This window comes from Ranitomeya variabilis, chromosome 1 (assembly GCF_051348905.1).
Source record: "Ranitomeya variabilis isolate aRanVar5 chromosome 1, aRanVar5.hap1, whole genome shotgun sequence".
Taxonomy (NCBI): Eukaryota; Metazoa; Chordata; class Amphibia; order Anura; family Dendrobatidae; genus Ranitomeya; species Ranitomeya variabilis.
In genome coordinates this window covers 886,540,126-886,567,185 of record NC_135232.1, presented here as the reverse complement: position 1 = coordinate 886,567,185, position 27,060 = coordinate 886,540,126, and the positions used below count along the sequence as shown (strand labels likewise).

The 27,060-nt window shown below is 42.0% G+C and overlaps 1 protein-coding gene across 3 annotated transcripts in view; it reads right to left on the bottom strand.

Moving 5' to 3' along the window:
• GSTCD (glutathione S-transferase C-terminal domain containing) overlaps positions 1-27,060 on the bottom strand; it is a 211,484-nt gene that overhangs the window by 38,164 nt on the left and 146,260 nt on the right. For all 3 annotated transcript variants that reach the window (XM_077278271.1, XM_077278251.1, XM_077278261.1), the window contains exons 6-8: positions 6,998-7,113; positions 6,007-6,051; positions 3,416-3,544 (exon numbers count right to left, since the gene is read on the bottom strand). In XM_077278271.1, the coding sequence (XP_077134386.1) occupies positions 3,416-3,544; positions 6,007-6,051; positions 6,998-7,113 (290 nt within the window). The remainder of the gene's footprint in view (positions 1-3,415; positions 3,545-6,006; positions 6,052-6,997; positions 7,114-27,060) is intronic.

Sequence of the window (27,060 nt, the reverse complement as noted above, 5' to 3'; positions counted from 1 at the left end):
TAAATCTCTCTTATTTTTTAAAATCTCTCTCTCTCTCTCTTTTCAACATCGCTCCCAGAACGCTCATTTTACACTTTGCACATCGCTGTAATGCACGCGAAAAAAAATGCCTGTTGTTGTGTACGCCCCCTAACACCTACGTCAGCACTCTACCGCTCCTTCATTGGCTGCAAAAATGGCGCTAAACGCATCATACGAAACGCGACTTTCGCGCCTAGATCGCGTACCGCATGGCCGACCCCACACAGGGATCGGGTCGGGTTTCATGAGACGCCGACTTTGCCAAAAAATGACATCCAGCAGGCCACTAACATCCATATGTCTGGTTAAACTGTCACTTACAAACTCCATGAGGGTGATATGAGGGCCTGATGTCCACAAGTGGGTGTTATGCTTACAGCCCAACATCGTGCAGGACTATTAGCATTTGCCACAGAACACCAAGATTGGCAGATTCGACATTGGCGCCCTGTGCTTTGTGGCGGCTGGTGGGCAGGTCTCTACTTGGTTTCTCTGGCCTAGAGCACCAAGATAAGAGCAACTCATTAACATAAAACTTCTAACACTGATTACACAAGAACCACAAGACTGATTTCTTCACCCCAGATATCATTTTAAACCATGTAACAACGCCAACCTGACAGTGCCTGTAGTTTACATAGCAAAATCTTGTTGACAGGTTCACTTTAAGGCCTAAAATAGGCAGGTCAGGGTTGAGCAGCCTTTTTCAGTTTTAAATGATCAGTTCTTGATGTGGATTGACTAGTGAGGTTTTCACTTTTAGGGGGGCACAATAGTGATATCTTTCGTAAATTACCATGAGGAAAGTAGGAAGCAGTCCGCATAGCAGAACACTATTAAAAGATCCTTCTTTATTTCTGGCCAAAACATAAAACAAACATGAAACAATGACCCCCAGCGACTTTAGTAAATTATGTCACAACTGCAGATGAGAATTATTAGTCAATGTCTAAAACAGAGTTATATAATTCACAGCAAAATATTCAGGTGTTCATATTAATCTATTTATTCCAACTTGCAATGAAATTAGTGGAATAAATAAGTGCTTTACTAGCAACATTATTATATTTTATTGACACTTTTTAAAAAAAATAAACCAATTGAATATCTAAGTGAATTGTTGCAAAAAGGAAATACAAGTAACTGATGATACTTAGAATTTATCAATCAACTTCAAATGCTATTTTGCATTATTTTAATTTTTAGAATAACTAAGCCATAGGCTTTTAACAAGCTTTACTCGTCATACTGCAACAAGGAGAATTTATGCACATTATCAGCCGGGGCTGAATATTATTTGAAAGGGGATATTCCCTTTAACGTGAACGGTTTTTGAAATACATTAAAGGTCCCCTGCAAAAGAAGACAGTGGTCACTATGGTTGGCTTAGTTGACTGACCTTAAAAAAATAAATAAATAAAGGTTTGCCTATACAAAAAAAATCTATTTTTCCAAACCATTTAAAATAAAAAAGATTAAAAGCAATTTTGGAAATGCCAAAATATCAGAGTCATGGTATCTCCACTTTCTTGGAAGTTGATGCTCTCTGATAAAGCTTACTATAAAAACTGAATGATACACAGGGTCTACTATATATTTTCCCGTTTTCATACCTAGCAAACAAAGAATAGCATTAGACACATACAATTCCACACCAACTAGTAAGCGGTCATCAAGATTTACCAGGATCAGAGGCTTGCAGAGTTTTCTCACTTTCTGGGAAACCTATTCCAGACAAGCCGGGTACCAAGAAGGTGAGCTAACCTGCAGATAGAGCAGACATATTCTCTCCTGGGTGTAGAAGTTTGGCCATCTTCTTCGACAGCTGTAGTGTAACCTTTTGGTATTCAGTTTTTATTCCCTTTACTGTGTTTTTGTCCCAAGGAATTTTAATTGAGATTAGTTGGCGTGATATTCAAATCAATATGAATGACATTGAACACAAGAAGAGGTTTTTACATCATATCTGTATTTGGACTGTGGCTTTAATCCAGTCCATTTAGGAAAAAGTTGTCCATGGCCATGTTGCTTCTAACTATATTTGGACGATGAGTTGATGTAGAATTTTAACAGTTTTAGCACACATCATTCAATTTGTGTTAGGTTTCTTATGCCTATAAATCAGTAGGAATATTTGCGGAAGCATTTTCTACTTTTTCCAAAATGTATGGATAGGTAGGCAAGACCCGACGGAGAGATAAAGATCTGCTTGGACGTTCCTTTACTTTGGACAGTCATTTATGGATGTACCATATTTTCCAGTGTATAAGACGACATTTTAACCCCTGAAAATCATCTCAAAAGTCGGGGGTCGTCTTATACGCCGGGTACGGCGTGTGCAGGGAGCGGTCCTGTCCAGTGAGTGAAGGACCTTCGATGATGTCGCGGTCACGCGACTGCTACGTCAATGAAGGTCCTTCGCTCAATGCATCTTTAGGAACGGAGGCCGCCGCTTGCACTACTGAGAGCCGGGGGCCGTCGGAGGGTAAGTATATCCCATATTTTTTATTTTATTCTTTTTTTTACATGAATATGGATCCCAGGGCCTGAAGGAGAGTCTCCTGTCCTCCAGACCCTGGGAACCATCCGCACCGCACACGCCGGAGTGAAAACCAGAGAGGAAGGTTGAGTCAGAGAGAGGGGTCCACTGTGGGAAAGCCAAGATCTAAGAGACTCACATCAGTTACTACTGTGCTGTCTTGGATCAGCTGCAGCTCCAGATATGGGGAGCCCTCCTGCAGCATGGATCTTCCTGACAAGCTTATTGCTGAGGATCACAGAGCCAGGGGAATGCAAGGTGTATTTTGATTGTGGAGCTGTACTAAACCCGGCAGACAGAGATCTTATTTTATCTCAAGGATTTCCCAACAACTACCTCCCTAGCTCTCACTGTCTGTGGCAGATCTTTGTTCCTGCAGGTTCTGCTGTTGGGCTGGAAATTCTGGATTTTGATGTATTTGATAGTTCTGTCAATGAGGAATCTGCAACTAGCTACGCCGTATAAGATGACTGGGCGTACAAGATGACCCCCGTCTTATACGGCGAGTATATCCCAAACTTCATATTTTATATGGAAAAGTTGGGGGTCGTCTTATACGCCCAGTCATTTTATACACGTAGAAATGCGAATATGCTGCATTGTATGATGTATAGGGAATGTGTAAGGCAAGTTGTTTAGTTTGCAAGTTTAGTTTTATGTTCGGTGTAATCTAATGGAATGTTTTGTGTGTAAATACATGTATGGTATGACTTTTCAAAATAAAAGAGAGACAAAAAAGAAATATACCGTATTACATAAAACCACCATAATCAGCCAGTGCAGAAATTTGAACATAAAACTGCATTACATAAAAAAACTAAGAAAAGACACAATTAGACATGACAAATTACTTACCCCTATATTAAACTTCCCAGCAAAGTAATCCAAGTTTGCTTGAACGAACCAGATATTACTTAATCCTAATCCATTACTTCTGTCCCTGGCACGCATCAAAGACTCCTCTTTATTCTCTATCAGAACAATCTGAAGTCGGAGAAGCAAAATGTCTTATGTTATTGTATTATAGGACTGCTCTGTCTAACGATGAGAATTTCTTTTATTGCAACAGAAAAAGATGTGTGCAATAAATATAGAATTTCTACAGGGATAACTGACCCTAAAGTTGGAAGATACAACAGTCATGGTAAGCATTTCCATACATCATGCCCATTCACATAAAATACACACGTGGCGTAATACCGGGACCGGTTCTTGAAATTTGTGCAAGTTCTAAAAGTGGAACTCATTTATCAGATATTCATAAGTCACCTGTCATGAGATTCATGCTGCTCGAACCATGGCTGCATAAATCAGAATCTGGCTACTTGATGACAGCTAATCATGTGTTTCTCTGAAACATACTGCTCTTTCAGAGAAAACATAGTTTGTCCAGTCTGTGACCATAGAGCTGGACCTGACTAATCCAGTAGGGCCCCTCGATTCTCCTTATCCAGCTCTAAGTGATTGACAGGTCTCTCCTATTTGTGTACATAGTAGGATACCCATCAATCACCTGGAATGGTGCAGGGAGAAGCTGTCTAGAGACTGCTCCAAACTAGTTAGGTCTCCACCTATAGTCCCCGCCGGCTGTCCAACACACAACTTCTGTGGAATGCAGCGGCGTTTCAGAGAAAAGCATGCCTGGTTACAATCAAGCATGTCTGATTTACGTTGCTTGTGGAACAGCCAGCATAAACCTAGTGACAGGTTTCCTTTCACAAACATATATATATATTTTTTTTTCTAGTGAGTACTGCCCTAAAGACTACGAACTAGCTAGGCAGAAGCACAGTTTAATAATTTAAGGTTGTAGTACAGTCTAAAAATATTATTACTTAACCACTGGATGGGTAATAATTATTAGATTAAAGTGGGTACTATTGCTGGGACTCCCACTAATAATCAGGATGGGGGCTTTGGTCCGTTTTGTATCCCTGCTAGCCAGGAACAGGGGAATGGAGCAACCAGCTGCACAAGCGCCCTGCAACTCCATTCATTGTCTATGGGGGTGAAAGTAAGAGCTGACAGTTTTTGTAGACCTGTCAGTATTTTTGTTTTAACTGGACAGAGACTATAGGAAGATGAAACAGACCAATATCACATACAATATATAAAAAGTTATAATTCAACCATTCCCATTTGTCTATTAATATCTAATCTACAAGTTACATGCCTACTGTCCAGAAACAAGGACATATATAATTCAGTAGAGATCCTAGAATTCTAAATAATTACAAAAACAAATCACAGGAAGTAATGACATCAAAGTCTCTCCTATAAACCATAACGGTACAGCAGCATAGACTCAAAGGCTAGCTATGCGCTGCAACAACACAGCAGTGATTTATTGTCAATGTCTGTAAGATGCACAGCTATCAAATATTTTATAAGCAATAGATTTAGAACCTATAAAAGGAAACTGTAGCTACCATATTTTTCAGATTATAAGGACACACCCCAAATTTTGAGGAGAAAAATAAGAAAATTTTTTTGTTTTAATAAATTGCTGGTGCTTCTTATAATCCATGCGTCTTATTGCTTTCCTGGGGTGGTGGGTGCGGTGAAGCGGGGTCTCAGGGTCGCTGCTGGAGGCAGGAGTGGGGTGATGCTGCAGGCCGCAGACTAGGATGAGGGGGGCTCCGATGTGTGTCGCGCTGGTGCGGGGTGTTGTGCTCCTGCGGGGGCCTTGTGCTACTGCGGGGGTCTTGTGCTGGTGCATGTCCGGTGCTGCGTCTCTGGTGCCCAGCGCTGCCCGGGGCTCTGCTGACATTTTGCGACAGGCCAGAGCCCAGGTAATTCCACGGTTTCCCGGGCATGTGCAGTGGACTCCGGGAATATGGCTGCCGCCGGGGGGGCAGGGCATGAGTAGATGGTGATCTCAGGACCATGATCTCGAGATATGAGATCTCAGAGCTGAAATCTCATCTCTCGAGATCTTGGCCCCAAGATCACATCTGCGTATGCGCCGCTCCCGGCGGCTGCCATATTCCCGGAGTCCACCGCCCACGCACAGGGAACCGTGGAATTACCGGGACTCTGGCCTGTAGCAAAATGTAGGCAGAGCCCCAGGCAGCACCGGACACCCACGCAGCACTGCTGGGCACCTGAGACACCCGCAGCAACGGCCAGCAACTGCCGGGCACCCGGAGACACCCCTCATCCCAGCCTGCAGCCTACACCCATGGCATCGGTAAGGCATGTACGCTTTGAAAGACGCACCCCCCATTCCCCCCCCCAACTTTGGGGGAAAAAAGTGCATCTTACAAAGCAAAAAATACGGTATATAATTTTAGATCTCCTCCAGGTTACTTTGTTTTTAGAAGTTTACCTATTAGCAAGTAATTTTATTTTCCTTTTATGGCAAATGAATAAAGAAACAAGACACATTCATATATATCCACGTACTTGTGTGGTCTGAAGCACTGTTATAAAATGCAGAAGCCTACCTGACATGATGGCAGCATATATGCCAAAACAATTCCAACGTGACCCTGTGTGAGAAAAACACATGATGCATTGGCAATTTTACATTGAGCAACATTTTCTGAAATTGATCTACAATTTTTAGGCGCAGTTGTTCCCAGATTGGTGAACATCTGACCATCTTATCTTCTGAGAGACTCTGCCTCTCTAGCATGCTCTTTTCATACACTGTCTTGTCACATAGTTGAACATTGACCCTCCAGCTGTTTTTCATTAGTAACACTTATCCAGCCCTTTGCAAACTGTCCTGGCTGTTTTGCCACCAACTTTTTTGGACTTGGTGTTGTAGAAAGAATGAGAAAATATTCTCATGTTTTCACTGTTCTATATAAGGCAACAAAGTAGCAAAACAGTGACCATTTTATTTTATAATAGCTTCACGTAAACAAAAATCAATATACAACATACTATTTAAAGTCGGCTTTTCATCACATTTTTAATATTGATCTGGACACAAGTGGCTGCAACATGGATTACATTTTTTTTCTTTTAAATTTCGCCTCTCCACCACCTCTACTCATGCAGGAGGTTAGACCAGGAGAACAGGGCTATCTGTCGTACATGTCCCACACTGAGAAACCTAATCTATTCTATTGTATTCTATTCTTTTTCTGCTGTGTTGCTGCCCTCTTATGATTTGTCAGAACCACACAGGGGTAAGAAGTGCACGCCCTCTGATAAACATATCTGAAAACAACCACCTGGACTTAACAAAAATGAACTCATTAGGTGCCAAATCCTTTGATTGCTAATATCTCAGTAATGTAGTGGCGAAATAGAGAAAAAATAAAATAAAATACAACAACAACAACATGCTATATTCTGCAGACACTCTTAAATTGTGTGTTCAGTTCAACATGAAAAATTTGATGAAAGGTCCTCTTTAACTGGCTAATATAATGAAAACTTAAGAAATAGAAAAACAAACATATCTAGTAGAAAGGGATACATTACCCCTCCACTGCAGAAGTCCACGACTGTGTCTCCTGGTTTTGCCATATTAGTGACAATAGATAAGAGATTATTCAGCTGCTGCTCTTTCCTTAGTGCACGGTCACTGGACATTTTACCTAGGATATACATTAAAAACACCATTAGACATCGTGAGGCAGGCTTGTCAGTTGGCATACACTATTCCTTTATTCTTATTTTTCACAGTTTTATATAATTATAAATGAGTGGACTTGGAACACCAATGATAAATCATCTTACGTTCTGCACCATTATTTATAGGGCAGAATCCAATCAAAGCAACATTATAAATGATTGGAAGCCAAATCTTATCTGGCACCTGCTTACCTTGCAATTAGGGTAGTGCGTACCAGCTTCCATGTTACTTGAGAGAACACAGCTGGCAGCAGTAATTCACCACCTGAGAAGTCCCAGGTGACCTCACTGCTTATGTCCGAAGCAGACAGTAAAATAGTAAGTCAGACTATTGAATCAAGGGGTTGAAACTGGGTAACGTGCAATTGTGTTGTATACCTCAGACTATAATGGAGAGTGCTCGTGTACAGTATATGTAATTATCTGGTCTAGATTCTAGAATAAAACCATACTGAACATTCAGCTGTGAACAGAAGAACCTCAGGTATCAAGTCCATTCTAAATACCTGTATCATTTTACAGCAGAAGCTTCAAATTAGGAAGTTACAGGTGCCCCACGTATTGGTGGATCATGATACTTCCCAAAATATCATTACAGAGATCCTTCCAACCCCTTGTATCGGTACGTGTAAGAGGAATTATGGTCTCAAATGTACAATGAAAGTGAGTGAATAACCACATCCACAAGTGGAAATGTCCTTTGAAGAGGACGTCAGTTGCTTAAAAAAGTTGCGTTAAACACCTTGTAAAAATCCCTGAACTTCCCTGATTCTAGTTTTTAAAAAAATCTTTTTTGCATATATTGCACCATTGAATAAGTATTCATTGCTTTTGGCAATATGTGAAATCTCTGCTTGCAGACCAACTGGGTGTTTATTTAGAGTTTTCCCTGGGGTTGCACAGTTTCACGAATCTCTACCAGGCGCTGTCAATCACAACTAGTCAGCTTACCTAGCAGTCTCAGACACTTCTGAGCTGTGATTTGCAGCATCTGGAAAAATGTGAGAATGTAAACGCCCCCAGAGAACACTCTGAAGGAATGTCCAGAGATTTCACATACTGTGCTCCAAAGGTTAAAAAAAAGAAGTAAATAACTGCAATAGAGCGACGCAGCGCAAAATGGAAAAAAGAGACAGAATCAGGGGAGCTCAGCGTTTCACTTTTTTGAGCAAGTGACGGGTACTCTTTAAGAAAAGACACAGTCCTATATAATGTAAGTATGAAAAGGATATTTCTAATTAAGCGATTCACTACCACACTTAACTGATGAAGAAATAATCAATATAGCTGTCATAACCTCTAAGTTGCCAATATTGCTTACCTTAATTAATAAGTTATGATTTTATTTTGTGGTATGGCGACTGGCCGTGTAGTTAATGGGAGGTAAGTGTCGCAGAGATGGCTGCTCCCTGCAATGCAACCAGGAGTATTTTGTCTTTAGTGCACATAAACACTAAGATGTCACTTAGTACACCTTGGTCCGGGTTGCGGGTAGCTATGAGAGATGGGAGGGTCTGGAGCCCCGCACACAGGAAGGCTTCTCTCTCTCTGCACACAGACCACTCTGTAGTGTCCAGCCTGGACACGTGGAAATCTGGCCACACTGACAGACTCACAAACACTGCCATGTGCCAAACACACCTCCATTATGTAAGTTGTAGCCACACGCACAGGTGAGGTATGTATCACATGGGCTGGTCACGTGATCGTGACATCACTGCTGGTCCTCAAACACCTGCAGGTCCTGCATGGAAAAGGGGTACAGTGAGCACCCTCACCCAGAGGTAAGGTGTGTGGGTAGCCAGATCCTCCCATCTCTCATAGCTACCCGCAACCCAGACCCAGGTGCACTAAACGCAGGAAGCAGCCATCTCTGTGACACATACGGCCAGTCTCCATACCACAATTTGTATATAAATGTGTACACTGCATTACACATTTTATGTTTTGAAAACAGTGAAGGACAAATGCGGACTTGATTATTAGTAAGAGAACAGTCTGTTGAGCTTTTGGGCATAAAGATGATACTAGAAAACTGGAAATTGTTCATGCAAACATGATTCTTTGTAATATTAAAATTATTTTGGTTTGGGAATGCGCTGGGAACCAGAATTTTGACTTAAAGGGGTTGTGCCACGAACAAAAGCTCATCTTAATCAACAGATCTCGGTATAATACTAATTTCCACAATTGGATAGGTTTAACCCCTTAACCCCCAAGGGTGGTTTGCACGTTAATGACCGGGACAATTTTTACAATTCTGACCACTGTCCCTTTATGAGGTTGTAACCCTGGAACGCTTCAATGGATCCTGGTGATTCTGACAGTTTTCTCATGACATATTGTACTTCATGATAGTGGTAAAATTTATTTGATATTACTTGCGTTTATTTGTGAAAAAATGGAAATTTGGCAAAAATTTCGCAATTTTGGAACCAAGTTTTTTTTTTGTTAGGAAGTTATAAGGGTTAAAAGTTGACCAGCAATTTCTCATTTTTACAACACCACTTTTTTAAGGGACCACATCACATTTGTAGTCGCTTTGAGGGGTCTATATGATAGAAAATACCAAAAAGTGACACCATTCTAAAAACTGCACCCCTCAAGGTGCTCAAAACCACATTCAAGAAGTTTATTAACCCTTCAGGTGCTTGAAAGGAATATTTGGAATGTTTAAAAAAAATGAACATTTAACTTTTTTCACAAAAAAATTACTTCAGATCCAATTTGTTTTATTTTACCAAGGGTAACAGGAGAAATTGGACCCCAAAAGTTGTTGTTTGTCCTGAGTACGCCGATACCCCATATGTGGGGGTAAACCACTGTTTGGACACACGGCAGAGCTCGGAAGGGAAGGAGCGCCATTTGACTTTTCAATGCAAAATTGGCTGGAATTCAGATAGGATGCCATGTTGCGTTTGGAGAGCCTCTAATGGACCTAAACAGTGGAAACCCCACACAAGTGACACCATTTTGGAAAGTAGACCCCCTAAGGAACTTATCTAGATGTGTGGCGAGCACTTTGAACCCCCAAGTGCTTCACAGAAGTTCATAAATGTAGAGCCGTAAAAATTAAAAATCATATTTTTTTTTCCACAAAAATGATCATTTCGCCCCCAATTTTTTATTTTCCCACGGGTAACAGGAGAAATTGGACCCCAAAAGTTGTGCAATTTGCCCTGAGTACGCGGATACCCCATATGTGGGGGGTAAACCACTGTTTGGGCGCATGGTAGAGCTTGGAAGGGAAGGAGCAATGTTTGACTTTTTCAAAGCAGAATTGGCTGGAATTGAGATCAGACGCCAATGTCGCGTTTGGAGAGCCCCTGATGTGCCTAAACAGTGGAATCCCCCCCCAATTTTGTATATTCCCAGGAGTATCGGGAAAAATTGCGCCCCAAAAGTTGTTGTCCAATTTGTCCTGAGAACGCTGATACTCCATATGTGGGGGTAAACCACTATTTGGGCACACGTCGGGGCTCGGAAGGGAAAAAGTGGCGTTTTTTGGAATGCAGACTTTGATGGAATGGTCTGCGGGCGTCACGTTGCGTTTGCAGAGCCCCTGATGTACCTAGACAGTAGAAACCCCCCACAAGTGACCCCATATTGGAAACTAGACCCCCCAAGGAACTTTTCTAGATGTGTTGTGAGAACTTTGAACCCCCAAGAGATTCACTAAAGTTTATTACTCAGAGCTGTGAAAATAAAAAATAATTTTTTTCCCACAAAAATGATTTTTTTAGCCCCCAAATTTTTATTTTCCCAAGGGTAACAGGAGAAATTGGTCGGCAAAAGTTGTCCAAAGTACGCTGATACCCCATATGTGGGGGTAAACCTCTGTTTGGGCGCACAGCAGAGCTCGGAACGGAAGGAGCACTGTTTTACTTTTTCAATGTAGAATTGAATGGAATTGAGATTGGACATCATGTTGTGTTTGCAGAGCCCCTGATGTGCCTAAACAGTGGAAACTCCCCAATTCTAACTCCAACCCTAACCCAACACACCCCTAACCCTAATCCCAACCCTACCCACACCCCTAACCCCAACACACCCCTAACCCTATTCCCAACCCTAAGGCTAGGTTCACATTGCGTTAGTGGGTGATCGCTAACAGACAGCGTTGCACGGCGAAAATGTCGCAATTAACGCCGTTCAATGGGTCCGTTAGCGCACCCATTGACAGCAATGTTGTTTCAGCCTGAAGCGCATCGCTACTGCGTGCCTTTTTCGGCTCGCGCTAGCGATGTGCCGTTCTTTTGTGGCGCGCCTCGGACGCTGCTTGCAGCGTCCGCGGCGTGCCCGAGGTCCGTCCCCCCCTCTCGCAGATCGGGGATCTGCGAGAGCGGGGACGTTAGCGCGACCCCTAAAAATACATTGCGTTAGCGCAATCCGCTAGCGCTAAACGGATTGCCCTAACACAATGTGAACCTAGCCTAACCATAACCCTAACCAAACCCCTAACCCGAACACACCCCTAACCCTGATCCCAATACACCCCTAACCCTAATCTCAACTCTAACCATAACCACACTCCTAATCCAACCGTAAACGTAATCCAAACCCTAACCCCAACTCTAGCCCCAACCCTAACTTTAGCCCCAACCCTAACCCTAACTTTAGCCCTAACCGTAAGCCTAACTTTAGCCACAACCCTAAACCTATTGGGAAAATGGAAATAAACACTTTTTTAATTTTATTATTTTCCCTAACTAAGGGGGTGATAAAGGGGGGTTTGATTTACTATTTATAGCGGTTTTTTGTTTTTTGGCAGCTGTCACACTAAAAGACTCTTTTTATTACAAAAAATAGTTTTTGCATCACCACATTTTGAGAGCTATATTTTTTCCATATTTTGGTCCACAGAGTCATGTGAGGTCTTGATTTTTGCGGGACGAGTTGATGTTTTTATTGGCACTATTTTCGGGCACATGACATTTTTTGATCGCTTCTTATTCCCATTTTTGTTAGGCAGAATGAACAAAAACCAGCAATTCGTGAATTTCTTTGGGGGGGACGTTTATACTGTTCAGCCTTTGGTAAAATTGATAAAGCAGTTTCATTCTTCGGGTCAGTATGATTACAGCAATACCTCATTTATATTTTTTTATGTTTTGCCGCTTTTATACAATACAAACTATTTTATATAAAAAAAATATTTTTGCATCGCTTTATTCTGAGGGTTATAACTTATTTTTTGTTGCGGGACAAGATGACATTTTCATCGGTAGCATGTTTATTTATATCTGTCTTTTTGATCGCGTGTTATTCCACTTTTTGTTTAGCGGTATGATAATAAAGCATTGTTTTTTGCCTCCTTTTTTTTTTTTTTCGGTGTTCACTGAAGGGGTTAACTAGTGGGACAGTTTTATAGGTCGGGTCGTTACGGACGTGGCGATACTAAATATCTGTACTTTTATTGTTTTTTTTTTACTTACATAAAGAAATTTATTTATTGGAACAATATTTATTTATTTTTCTTTATTTAGGAATTTTTTAAAAATATTTTTACACAGTGTAATTTTTTTAATTTTTTTTTAAACTTTTTTTACATTGTCCCAGGGTGGGACATCACTATATATTGTCAGATCGCTGATCTAACACTTTGTAGAGCGTTGGTCAGATCATCGATCTGACAGACAGTACAGGAGGCTTGTCGGCGCCTGCTCTCAGCAGGCACTGACAAGCCACCTCCCTGCAGGACTCGGAAGGACCCCTGCGGCCATCTTGGATCCAGGGGCCTGCAGGGAGGAGAACAGAGGAGATGATCAGAACAAGGCGATCACATCGCGTTGTTCTGAGGGTCTCAGGGAAGCACACAGGGAGGCCACTCCATGCGCGATGCTCCCCTATGCCGCCGAAACATAGTGCTGGATGTCAGCTGTGATAATCAGCTGACACCCGGCCGCGCTCCCCCCGCTGATCGCGTTGGACGTACTATTCCGTACATGGGAATTAGGGCCCAGGTCACATGGACGGAATAGTACGTCCAATGGTAGAAAGGGGTTAAAGAAAATGTTCCGGTGCTGAGATAATCTTATAAATGTGCCCTGCTGTGTACTGTGTAATGGCTGTGTCTGACCATACAGGGATTATCCGCTGCTGGGATGGGGGCGGTCATGTGACTGCAAGTATGCGATTTGCATACTTCTAGCCACATTCTGAGTAGACGTGCACTAGACGGCATGTGACCGCATGTATGCAAATATTGTAATGGTCACGTTGCGCCGGTACCAGAGAATCCCCGCACTGTGTGCTGTGAGGATCCACAGGTCTGCAGTCACAGAGAATGCCTGCAGACTAGGGCCCAAAGCCTGGACAACCCCTCATGGAGGGCAAAACAAACAGCTATCATTATGGTATTGTCTCTCGTATTTCTTTTATCTTTTATCTATCCCTTTTTAATTGTATCTTTCATTATAAATAAAATTCCTTCCTATTCTAATGTCCTGTGACGACCGAAACCTTGGTGGGAGCGCAAATGTCTATATCATACCCTTCCTATACTATAAATACGCCTCACTGTGCAATGTACAACCAGCTGCAGGATCTACTAGCTGACAGATAATTACCGCTTGGCAAAGCAGCAAGATCATTTATAAAAATAAGTATAGATGAAAAGCAGCCAGAAGTAATCAATCAGAAAACCAGAGCAGGGTCAAGCTAGATACAATGAATCAGTCCGGAAGGAATCTGTATGTGACCACCGAAGGACACAAAAACAAATCCCTCATCTTTCCCATGACCATGGTCCTCCTCCTCCAGAACTCAGTAACCAAGAATATATTAGGAAGGGTAAGTATGGAATAGTGACTACACTCTTGTCAGGAGAACAGGGATTTTGTGACCCTGTTCAGCGATTCTGGCTGAAAGCTTCCCTCTAGAGAAGACGGATTAGCTGTCCACGGTGTGCTCCATTCAAGTCTATTGTAGCCATGGAAAGAGTGGATCTAACAAAATTTAGGACTGGCCAATTAAGAAAAAAATATATATATCCCACGCATTTCACACTGCAAGATGTTAACCATTTGATGTCCTTTCCATTTATAACTGGAAACCCCACATATTACTGAACACCCATGCAATTGACCCACTAACTCTCAATGTGGTCTGCTGGGTTACACAGATATGACTGTCATCACAAAAAAATTAACAATGGAGTTTACAACAGAGGCTCTTGATGACACTTCAGACACAAAATGTAGAAACAGGCAAATCATTTTTTCCCGTTTCAGCCATTCATGGCTTAGACGGAAAGAACTGTGTCCAGGCTCTTACCACAGGAGGTAGGCCACTATATGGCCTACACTGCAAGCAGTTGAAATATGGGTCTCCATGGCTGAAATGGAAAGAGCTGTGTCCAGGTGCTTACTACAGGAAGTAATAATAATCTTTAGTTTTATATAGCGCTAACATATTCTGCAGCTCTTTACAGTTTGCACACATTATCATCGCTGTCCCCGAGGGGCTCACAATCTACAGTCATGGCCAAAAGTATTGACACCCCTGCAATTCTGTCAGATAATACTCAGTTTCTTCCTGAAAATGATTGCAAACACAAATTCTGTGGTATTATTATCTTCATTTAATTTGTCTTAAATGAAAAAACACAAAAGAGAATGAAGCAAAAAGAATAACATTGATCATTTCACACAAAACTCCAAAAATGGGCCAGACAAAAGTATTGGCACCCTCAGCCTAATACTTGGTTGCATAACCTTTAGCCAAAATAACTGCGACCAACCGCTTCCGGTAACCATCAATGAGTTTCTTACAATGCTCTGCTGGAATTTTAGACCATTCTTCTATGGCAAACTGCTCCAGGTCCCTGATATTTGAAGGGTGCCTTCTCCAAACTGCCATTTTAGATCTCTCCACAGGTGTTCTATGGGATTCAGGTCTGGACTCATTGCTGGCCACCTTAGAAGTCTCCCGTGCTTTCTCTCAAACCATTTTCTAGTGTTTTTTGAAGTGTGTTTTGGGTCATTGTCCTGCTGGAAGACCCATGACCTCTGAGGGAGACCCAGCTTTCTCACACTGGGCCCTACATTATGCTGCAAAATTTGTTGGTAGTCTTCAGACTTCATAATGCCATGCACACGGTCAAGCAGTCCAGTGCCAGAGGCAGCAAAGCAACCCCAAAACATCAGGGAACTTCCGCCATGTTTGACTGTAGGGACCGTGTTCTTTTCTTTGAATGCCTCTTTTTTTCTCCTGTAAACTCTATGTTGATGCCTTTGCCCAAAAAGCTCTACTTTTGTCTCATCTGACCAGAGAACATTCTTCCAAAACGTTTTAGGCTTTTTCAGGTAAGTTTTGGCAAACTCCAGCCTGGCTTTTTTATGTCTCGGGGTAAGAAGTGGGGTCTTCCTGGGTCTCCTACCATAGAGTCCCTTTTCATTCAGACGCCGACGGATAGCAAGGGTTGACACTGTTGTACCCTCGGAATGCAGGGCAGCTTGAACTTGTTTGGATGTTAGTCGAGGTTCTTTATCCAACATCCGCACACTCTTGCGTTTAAATCTCTTGTCAATTTTTCTTTTCCGTCCACATCTAGGGAGGTTAGCCACAATGCCATGGGCTTTAAACTTCTTGATGACACTGCGCAGGGTAGACACAGGAATATTCAGGTCTTTGGAGATGGACTTGTAGCCTTGAGATTACTCATGCTTCCTCACAATTTGGTTTCTCAAGTCCTCAGACAGTTCTTTGGTCTTCTTTCTTTTCTCCATGCTCAATGTGGTACACACAAGGACACAGGACAGAGGTTGAGTCAACTTTAATCTATGTCAACTGGCTGCAAGTGTGATTTAGTTATTGCCAACACCTGTTAGGTGCCACAGGTAAGTTGCAGGTGCTGTTAATTAAACAAATTAGAGAAGCATCACATGATTTTTCGAATGGTGCCAATACTTTTGTCCACCCCCTTTTTTATGTTTGGTGTGGAGTTACATCCAATTTGGCTTTAGGACAATGCTTTTTGTGTTTTTTCATTTAAGACAAATTAAATGAAGATAATAATACCAAGAATTTGTGTTCGCAATCATTTTCAGGAAGAACCTGAGTATTATCTGACAGAGTTGCAGGGGTGTGAATACTTTTGGCCATGACTGTAAATTCCCTATCAGTATGTCTTTGGAATGGCTTATACTGCAAGCTGTCGGAATGTGGGGCTCCATGGCTGAAACGGAAAGAACTGTGTCCAGGCGCTTACTACAGGAGGTAGGCCAATATATGGCCTATACTGGAAGTTGTCGGAATATGGATTTGTTTTGTTTTTCAAATAAAGTCGTGGATGGTATTGTGTCTCAGGGCTCAATGGATCACTGAAATCAATCTTAAACACATGTGATAATTAGTTTTCCAGGTGATTCTAATTAAAGGAAAACTACTTAAAAATGATGTTCCACATTATTAAGCAGGCCACAGGTTTCAAGCAATATGGGAAATAAAAAGGATCTCTCTGCTGCTGAAAAGCGTTAAATAGTGCAATACCTTGGACAAGGTATGAAAACATTAGATATTTCACTAAAACTTAAGAATGATCATCATACTATGAAGAGATTTGTGACTGAAACAGAGCACAGACAGAGTTCATGCAGATAAAGGCATAATAAGGAAGGTTTCTGCAAGACAAATTCATTGGATTAAGAGAGCAACTGCCAAAATACCATTACAAAGCAGCAAACGGTTATTTGAAGCTGCTGGTGCCTCTTGAGTCCTTCGAACCTCCAGGTGTAGGATCCTTCAAAGGCTTGCTGTGGTGCATAAACCTGCTATTTGGCCACCTCTAAACAGTGTTCACAAGCAGAAATGGTTGCAGTGAGCCCAGACATACATGAAGACTAATTTTCAAACAGTCTTATTTACTGATGAGTGGTGGATGGCCACCATGTCCCAACAAGGCTGCAACGTCATCAAGGAGGTGAAGGAGTCATGCTTTGGGCCGGAATCATGAGGAAACAGCTGGTAGGGCCGTTTAAGGTTCCTAAAGGTGTGAAAATGACCTCTGCAAAGTATATAGAGTTTCTGGCTGACAACTTTCTTCCATGGTGTAGAAAGCATAAACATGCCTTCTGGAGCAAAATCATCTTCATGCATGACAATGCACCATGTCATGCTCCAAAGAATACCTCCGAGTCATTGGCTGCTATGGGCATAAAAGGAGATAAACTCATGGCGTGGCCACCATCTTCCCCTGTCCTCAACCCTATAGAGAAGCTTTGGAGTATCATCAAGCAAAAGATCTATGAGGGTGGGAGGCAGTTCACATCAAAACAGCAGCTCTGGGAGGCTATTCTGACTTCATGCAAAGAAATACAAGCAGAAACTCTCCAAAAACTCACAAGTTCAATGGATGCAAGAATTGTGAAGGTGATATCATATAAGGGTTCCTATGTTACCATGTAACTTGGCCTGTTAGGATGTTTTGGAGTTAAATAGCTTTTTGCTCAGTGAATGTGACCTCCTAATGCTGCAAATTCCACAAATGAGCATTTTCAGTTCTTTAAAACATCAAATGTTTAGAAATTCTACTGTGCCTAATAATTTGGAACAGTGCATTTAGAGTTTTTGTTCATTTTGGAGATTATACTGTTATCATTGGGAGGTTTCTTCAATAAAATTCTATGTATACTCTAACAGGTGATGACTTTTATTAGACCGATTGTCATTTGCACCGACCATTTAAGAAAATCCTAGAAAAATATCATTTGCATAATAATTTGGAACATAGTGTAGTATCGCCGCGTCCGTACCGACCTGACCTATAAAACTGTCCCACTGGTTAACCCCTTCAGTGAACACCGCAAAAAAAAAACGAGGCAAAAAACAACGCTTTATTATCATACCGCCAAACAAAAAGTGGAATAACACGCAATCAAAAAGACAGATATAAATAACCATGGTACCGCTGAAAACGTCATCTTGTCCCACAAAAAACGAGCCGCCATACAGCATCATCAAAGAAAAAATAAAAAGTTATAGTCCTCAGAATAAAGCGATGCAAAAATAATTATTTTCTCTATAGAATAGTTTTTATCGTATAAAAGCGCCAAAACATAAAAAAATGATATAAATGAGGTATCGCTGTAATCGTACTGACCCGAAGAATAAAACTGCTTTATCAATTTTACCAAATGCGGTACGGTATAAACGCCTCCCCCAAAAGAAATTAATGAATAGCTGGTTTTTGGTCATTCTGCCCCACAAAAATCGGAATAAAAAGCGATCAAAAAATGTTACGTGCCCGAAATGTTACCAATAAAAACGTCAACTCGTCCCGCAAAAAACAAGACCTCACATGACTCTGTGGACCAAAATATGGAAAAATTATAGCTCTCAAAATGTGGTAACGCAAAAAATATTTTTTGCAATAAAAAGCGTCTTTCAGTGTGTGACGGCTGCCAATCATAAAAATCCGCTAAAAAACCCGCTATAAAAGTAAATCAAACCCCCCTTCATCACCCCCTTAGTTAGCGAAAAATTAAAAAATTAAAAAAAATGTATTTATTTCTATTTTCCCATTAGGGTTAGGGCTAAGGTTAGGGCAAGGGTTGGGGCTAGGGTTAAGGCTACAGGTTAGGGGTGGGGCTAAAGTTAGGGTTAGGGTTGGGGCTAAATTTAGGGTTAGGGTTTGGATTACATTTACGGTTGGGAATACGGTTGGGATTAGGGTTAGGGGTGTGTCAGGGTTAGGGTTACCATTGTGATTAGGGTTAGGGATGTGTTTGGATTAGGGTTTCAGTTATAATTGGGGGGTTCCACTGTTTAGGCACATCAGAGGCTCTCCAAACGCGACATGGCGTCCGATCTCAATTCCAGCCAATTCTGCGTTGAAAAAGTTAAACAGTGCTCCTTCCCTTCCGAGCTCTCCCGTGCGCCCAAACAGGGGCTTACCCCAACATATGGGGTATCAGCGTACTCAGGACACATTGGAAAACAACTTTTGGGGTCCAATTTCTCCTGTTACCCTTGGGAAAATACAAAACTGGGGGCTAAAATATAATTTTTTTGGAAAAAAAAAGTTTTTTTATTTTCACGGCTCTGCGTTATAAACTGTAGTGAAGCACTTGGGGGTTCAAAGTTCTCACAACACATCTAGATAAGTTCCTTGGGGGGTCTAGTTTCCAATATGGGGTCACTTGTGGGGGGGTTTCTACTGTTTAGGTACATTAGGGGCTCTGCAAACGCAATGTGACGCCTGCAGACCAATCCATCTAAGTCTGCATTCCAAATGACGCTCCTTCCCTTCCGAGCTCTGCCATGCGCTCAAACGGTGGTTCCCCCCAACATATGGGGTATCAGCGTACTCAGGACAAATTGGACAACAACTTTTGGTGTCCAATTTCTTCTCTTACCCTTGAGAAAATAAAAAATTGGGGGCCAAAAGATCATTTTTGTGAAAAAATATGATTTTTTATTTTTACGGCTCTGCATTATAAACTTCTGTGAATCACTTAATGGGTCAAAGTGCTCACCACACATCTAGATAAGTTCCTTAGGGGGTCTACTTTCCAAAATGGTGTCACTTGTGGGGGGGTTTCAATGTTTAGGCACATCAGGGGCTCTCCAAACGCAAAATGGCGTCCCATCTCAATTCCAGTCAATTTTGCATTGAAAAGTCAAATGGCGCTCCTTCACTTCCGAGCTCTGCCATGCGCCCAAACAGTTGTTTACCCCCACATATGGGGTATCGGCGTACTCAGGACAAATTGTACAACAACTTTTGGGGTCCATTTTCTCCTGTGACCCTTGTAAAATAAAACAAATTGGAGCTGAAGTAAATTTTTTGTGAAAAAAAGTTAAATGTTCATTTTTATTTAAACATTCCAAAACTTCCTGTGAAACACCTGAAGGGTTAATAAACTTCTTGAATGTGGTTTTGAGCACCTTGAGGGGTGCAGTTTTTAGAATGGTGTCACACTGGGTTATTTTCTATCATATATACCCCTCAAAATGACTTCAAATGAGATGTGGTCCCTAAAAAAAAATAGTGTTGTAAAAATGAGAAATTGCTGGTCAACTTTTAACCCTTATAACTCACTAACAAAAAAAAATTTGGTTCCAAAATTGTGCTGATGTAAAGTAGACATGTGGGAAATATTACTTAGTAAGTATTTTTTGTGACATATCTCTGTGATTTAATTGCATAAAAATTCAAAGTTGGAAAATTGCGAAATTTTTAAAATTTTCACCAAATTTACATTTTTTTCACAAATAAACACAGGCAATATCAAAGAAATTTTACCACTATCATGAAGTACAATATGTCATGAGAAAATAATGTCAGAATCACCGGGATCCGTTGAAGCGTTCCAGAGTTATAACCTCATAAAGGAACAGTGGTCAGAATTGTGAAAATTGGCCTGCTCATTAACGTGCAAACCACCCTTGGGGGTAAAGGGGCTAGAGGAGGTAGGCCAATATATGGCTTATACTGCAAGCTGGCGGATTATGGGTCTTCATTAAAAATGGTACAGATAAATGTGTTTTATCACGGACAACCTATTTACTATGAGCACTGCGATAAACTGATTTTACCTGAGAAAGATGTGGCTAGTTTTACTTTTTGGCTGCTTCAAGAAAAATGTAATATTACACCCCGTCATTCAGATGAATATATGAAGCAACCGGGCCTACCTGAGCGAGTGTTGTACGCATCCCTCTGCTCTTCCTCTGCCTACGTCTATTCCCTTCATTACACCCACAGGCCTTTGTAGGACATATAGAAAGGGGTCCTCAAGGTTAAACAAGCCCTGAAGGGCACAGAGATAGCAACACAAGTACTCTTCGCCACCTGAACAGACTCTGTAGCATTATGTTGTCCAAGCGGAATTGCACAAAGATAAAGCAGCAGCAGACACCAGGATGGGAGACACTGCAGAACCTGGAAGAAGCCCGGTAGAAGCTGTGATGGCAAATGTTACCAAAACAACAAGAGATATTTTCAATATGTAACTGGAGCAGAGAAGAATTTCTTTTTTTCACTAGAAGAAATCTTAGTAGTCTCTGGGGATTTTTGCTTTCCTGAGCATCAACATGATTGTTCGTCTCTGCTAGATTTTCGGTGTGTTCCTGACACAACAGTCGTGTGGAGACTTGGCAGAGGATACCGGTAGTTGCATCTCTGTCATTTTCATCTGCTAGATGGCTGATGAGACAGGGTTTACCCACGTGGCAAGAACATAGCAAAGGGGCGATGCATCAAGGAATATTCCCATCTTTGCCCCATCCAGGTGCGGCAGGGCCATGGAAATGGCTGCAAATGAATAAACAAAGCCATTTCTACAACTCCAATCTAATATATAAAGCTGAATGTGTGAATGTGTGTATGTGTGTATGTATGTACAGGTCCTTCTCAAAAAATTAGCATATAGTGTTAAAGGGAACCTGTCACCACGTTTTTGGAAGATGGGATAAAAATAGCGTTAAATAGGGGCAGAGGTGGGCATTACATTAGTGTGTTTGTTATGCGTTTATTACCCACCTAAGTTGCCGAAATACCTTTGCAAAGTCTCCGTTTTCGCCTGTCAATCAGGCTGGTCTGGTCAAAAGGGCGTTGTTTTCCCCCAGATTTTGCGTAGTTTTCCGTTGGTGGCGTAGTGGTGTGCGCATGCCCAAGGTCCCGAATCCTCTGCCAGGGGATTTAAAAGAGCGCGCTGTTCGTTTTCATTGGTGATCGGTGGGCGCGGCCATCTTCCTTTGGCCGCGTGTGCGCAGAAGCGGCGCTCTGCTGGCCGCGGCTTCAGGAAAATGGCCGCCGCGATATCCATCTGCGCACGCGCGGCATCCCGCGGCCATTTTCCTGAAGCCGCGGCCAGCAGAGCGCCGCTTCTGCGCACGCGCGGCCAAAGGAAGATGGCCGCGCCCACCGATCACCAATGAAAACGAACAGCGCGCTCTTTTAAATCCCCTGGCAGAGGATTCAGGACTTTGGGCATGCGCACACCACTACGCCACCAACGGAAAACTACGCAAAATCTGGGGGAAGACAAGACGCCCTTTTGACCAGACCAGCCTGATTGACAGGCGAAAACGGAGACTTTGCAAAGGTATTTCGGCAACTTAGGTGGGTAATAAACGCATAACAAACACACTAATGTAACGCCCACCTCTGCCCCTATTTAACGCTATTTTTATCCCATCTTCCAAAAACGTGGTGACAGGTTCCCTTTAAATTTCATTATTTACCATAATGTAATGATTACAATTAAACTTTCATATATTATAGATTCATTATCCACCAACTGAAATTTGTCAGGTCTTTTATTGTTTTAATACTGATGATTTTGGCATACAACTCCTGATAACCCAAAAAACCTGTCTCAATAAATTAGCATATCAAGAAAAGGTTCTCTAAACGACCTATTACCCTAATCTTCTGAATCAACTAATTAACTCTAAACACATGCAAAAGATACCTGAGGCTTTTAAAAACTCCCTGCCTGGTTCATTACTCAAAACCCCCATCATGGGTAAGACTAGCGACCTGACAGATGTCAAGAAGGCCATCATTGACACCCTCAAGCAAGAGGGTAAGACCCAGAAATAAATTTCTCAACAAATAGGCTGTTCCCAGAGTGCTGTATCAAGGCACCTCAATGGTAAGTCTGTTGGAAGGAAACAATGTGGCAGAAAACGCTGTACAACGAGAAGAGGTGACCGGACCCTGAGGAAGATTGTGGAGAAGGACCGATTCCAGACCTGGTGTGGAAACATCCAGAGCCACCGTGCACAGGCGTGTGCAGGAAATGGGCTACAGGTGCCGCATTCCCCAGGTAAAGCCACTTTTGAACCATAAACAGCGGCAGAAGCGCCTGACCTGGGCTACAGAGAAGCAGCACTGGACTGTTGCTAAGTGGTCCCAAGTACTTTTTTCTGATGAAAGCAAATTTTGCATGTCATTCGGAAATCAAGGTGCCAGAGTCTGGAGGAAGACTGGGGAGAAGGAAATGCCAAAATGCCTGAAGTCCAGTGTCAAGTACCCACAGTCAGTGATGGTGTGGGGTGCCATGTCAGCTGCTGGTGTTGGTCCACTGTGTTTCATCAAGGGCAGGGTCAATGCAGCTAGCTATCAGGAGATTTTGGAGCACTTCATGCTTCCATCGGCTGAAATGCTTTATGGAGATGAAGATTTCATTTTTCAGCACGACCTGGCACCTGCTCACAGTGCCAAAACCACTGGTAAATGGTTTACTGACCATGGTATTACTGTGCTCAATTGGCCTGCCAACTCTCCTGACCTGAACCCCATAGAGAATCTGTGGGATATTGTGAAGAGAAAGTTGAGAGACGCAAGACCCAACACTCTGGATGAGCTTAAGGCCGCTATTGAAGCATCCTGGGCCTCCATAACATCTCAGCAGTGTCACAGGCTGATTGCCTCCATGCCACGCCGCATTGAAGCAGTCATTTCTGCCAAAGGATTCCCGACCAAGTATTGAGTGCATAACTGAACATTATTATTTGATGGTTTTTTTGTTTGTTATTAAAAAACACTTTTATTTGATTGGACGGGTGAAATATGCTAATTTATTGAGACAGGTTTTTTGGGTTATCAGGAGTTGTATGCCAAAATCATCAGTATTAAAACAATAAAAGACCTGACAAATTTCAGTTGGTGGATAATGAATCTATAATATATGAAAGTTTAATTGTAATCATTACATTATGGTAAATAATGAAATTTAACACTATATGCTAATTATTTGAGAAGGACCTGTATGTGTGTATGTGTGTATGTCCGGGATTGGCATCTGAACCGTCGCAGCTACAGGCACAAAATTTTGCACAGTCACACGTCTGGACCCCGAGCGCGTCATAGGCTATGTTGTGAGGCGAAATTTTAACCCCGCGCTATCCAATTCACCAAACAATTTTGCCCCTATCTACATAATGGGGAAAAAGTGAAAGGAAAAGTGTTGGAGGCGTCGCAGCTACAGGCACAAAATTTTGCACAGTCACACGTCTGGACCCCGAGAGCGTCAAAGCTATGTTGTGAGGTGAAATTTTAACCCCGCGCTTTCCAATTCACCAAACAATTTTGCCCCTATCTACATAATGGGGAAAAAATGAAAGGAAAAGTGTTGGAGGCAAATTAACAGCTGCCAGATGTGAACAAGGGGGACTTAAAGAATAGAGCGATGGCGCCAAAGAGTATATACTGTACAGTTGCTAAGGTGGGGCCCCGACATGGGATAATCACCACACCATTACGGGGATATGAACACACACACAAAATGCGCCACACACTACCAAGTGCTCGAACACATATACCACCCTCAGCGCACATTTCACCACACATACACCAACCTCGCCACATAAGTCGAAACACAAAAGTCGCCGCTCAAAACTCACCACGCGCAAAACTCTCCACATGCAAAACTCGCCACACGTGCAAAACTCACCTCATGGAAAACTCGCCACACGCAAAACTTGCACACGCGGAAAAAATTGCCACATGCACAAAAGTTGCAACACATGCAAAAGTTGCCTCACACAAAACTTGCACTTACTCAAAAGGCACCACACATAAAACTCGCCACGCGCAAAACTCGCCATGCGCAAAACTTGCTGCACACAACTTGCTACACTAACCTGTCACATGCAACTCGACACACAAAAAGTTGCTACACGCATGTCGCCACACAAAACTCATCTCACAAAAGTCGCTACATGCATGTCGCCACACGCAACTCAACACACACAACTTGACACACGAAACTCGCCCTAAAACACACACAAGTCTGGTATTATCCTTCAAAAATAAAAATCTGATTAATAAGCAGACAAACTACAAGAGCAACAAATGTACCATATAGGAATCCGGCAGCTGTCAGTCACATGACCAGTCTATTATGTGTATGTGTGAGCTAATATATACTGCCAGGGGGTGGGCTTACTATTGGCTGGGGATTTATCAGGCTGCCAATATAGCTTACAAATACTGAGGTAAAAATACTGAGCAAATAACGTGTGAACGAGGTCTAATACAGGAGGAGATGACATACAGATATACAGGTCCTTCTCAAAAAATTAGCATATAGTGTTAAATTTCATTATTTACCATAATGTAATGATTACAATTAAACTTTCATATATTATAGATTCATTATCCACCAACTGAAATTTGTCAGGTCTTTTATTGTTTTAATACTGATGATTTTGGCATACAACTCCTGAAAACCCAAAAAACCTGTCTCAATAAATTAGCATATTTCACCCGTCCAATCAAATAAAAGTGTTTTTTAATAACAAACAAAAAAAACATCAAATAATAATGTTCAGTTATGCACTCAATACTTGGTCGGGAATCCTTTGGCAGAAATGACTGCTTCAATGCGGCGTGGCATGGAGGCAATCAGCCTGTGACACTGCTGAGATGTTATGGAGGCCCAGGATGCTTCAATAGCGGCCTTAAGCTCATCCAGAGTGTTGGGTCTTGCGTCTCTCAACTTTCTCTTCACAATATCCCACAGATTCTCTATGGGGTTCAGGTCAGGAGAGTTGGCAGGCCAATTGAGCACAGTAATACCATGGTCAGTAAACCATTTACCAGTGGTTTTGGCACTGTGAGCAGGTGCCAGGTCGTGCTGAAAAATGAAATCTTCATCTCCATAAAGCATTTCAGCCGATGGAAGCATGAAGTGCTCCAAAATCTCCTGATAGCTAGCTGCATTGACCCTGCCCTTGATGAAACACAGTGGACCAACACCAGCAGCTGACATGGCACCCCACACCATCACTGACTGTGGGTACTTGACACTGGACTTCAGGCATTTTGGCATTTCCTTCTCCCCAGTCTTCCTCCAGACTCTGGCACCTTGATTTCCGAATGACATGCAAAATTTGCTTTCATCAGAAAAAAGTACTTGGGACCACTTAGCAACAGTCCAGTGCTGCTTCTCTGTAGCCCAGGTCAGGCGCTTCTGCCGCTGTTTATGGTTCAAAAGTGGCTTTACCTGGGGAATGCGGCACCTGTAGCCCATTTCCTGCACACGCCTGTGCACGGTGGCTCTGGATGTTTCCACACCAGGTCTGGAATCGGTCCTTCTCCACAATCTTCCTCAGGGTCCGGTCACCTCTTCTCGTTGTACAGCGTTTTCTGCCACATTGTTTCCTTCCAACAGACTTACCATTGAGGTGCCTTGATACAGCACTCTGGGAACAGCCTATTTGTTGAGAAATTTCTTTCTGGGTCTTACCCTCTTGCTTGAGGGTGTCAATGATGGCCTTCTTGACATCTGTCAGGTCGCTAGTCTTACCCATGATGGGGGTTTTGAGTAATGAACCAGGCAGGGAGTTTTTAAAAGCCTCAGGTATCTTTTGCATGTGTTTAGAGTTAATTAGTTGATTCAGAAGATTAGGGTAATAGGTCGTTTAGAGAACCTTTTCTTGATATGCTAATTTATTGAGACAGGTTTTTTGGGTTATCAGGAGTTGTATGCCAAAATCATCAGTATTAAAACAATAAAAGACCTGACAAATTTCAGTTGGTGGATAATGAATCTATAATATATGAAAGTTTAATTGTAATCATTACATTATGGTAAATAATGAAATTTAACACTATATGCTAATTTTTTGAGAAGGACCTGTATACTATATACAGGAGGAGATGACACACAGGTATATACTATTTACAGGGGAGATGACACACAGGTATATACTATATACAGGAGGAGATGACACACAGATATATACTATATACAGGAGAGATGACACACAGGTATATACTATATAGAGGAGGAGATGACATACAGGTACATACTACATACAGGAGGAGATGACATACAGGTATATACTATATACAGGAGGAGATAACACACAGGTATATACTATATACAGGAGCAGATTACCTACAGGTATATAGTATATACAGGAGGAGATGACATACAGGTATATGCTATGTA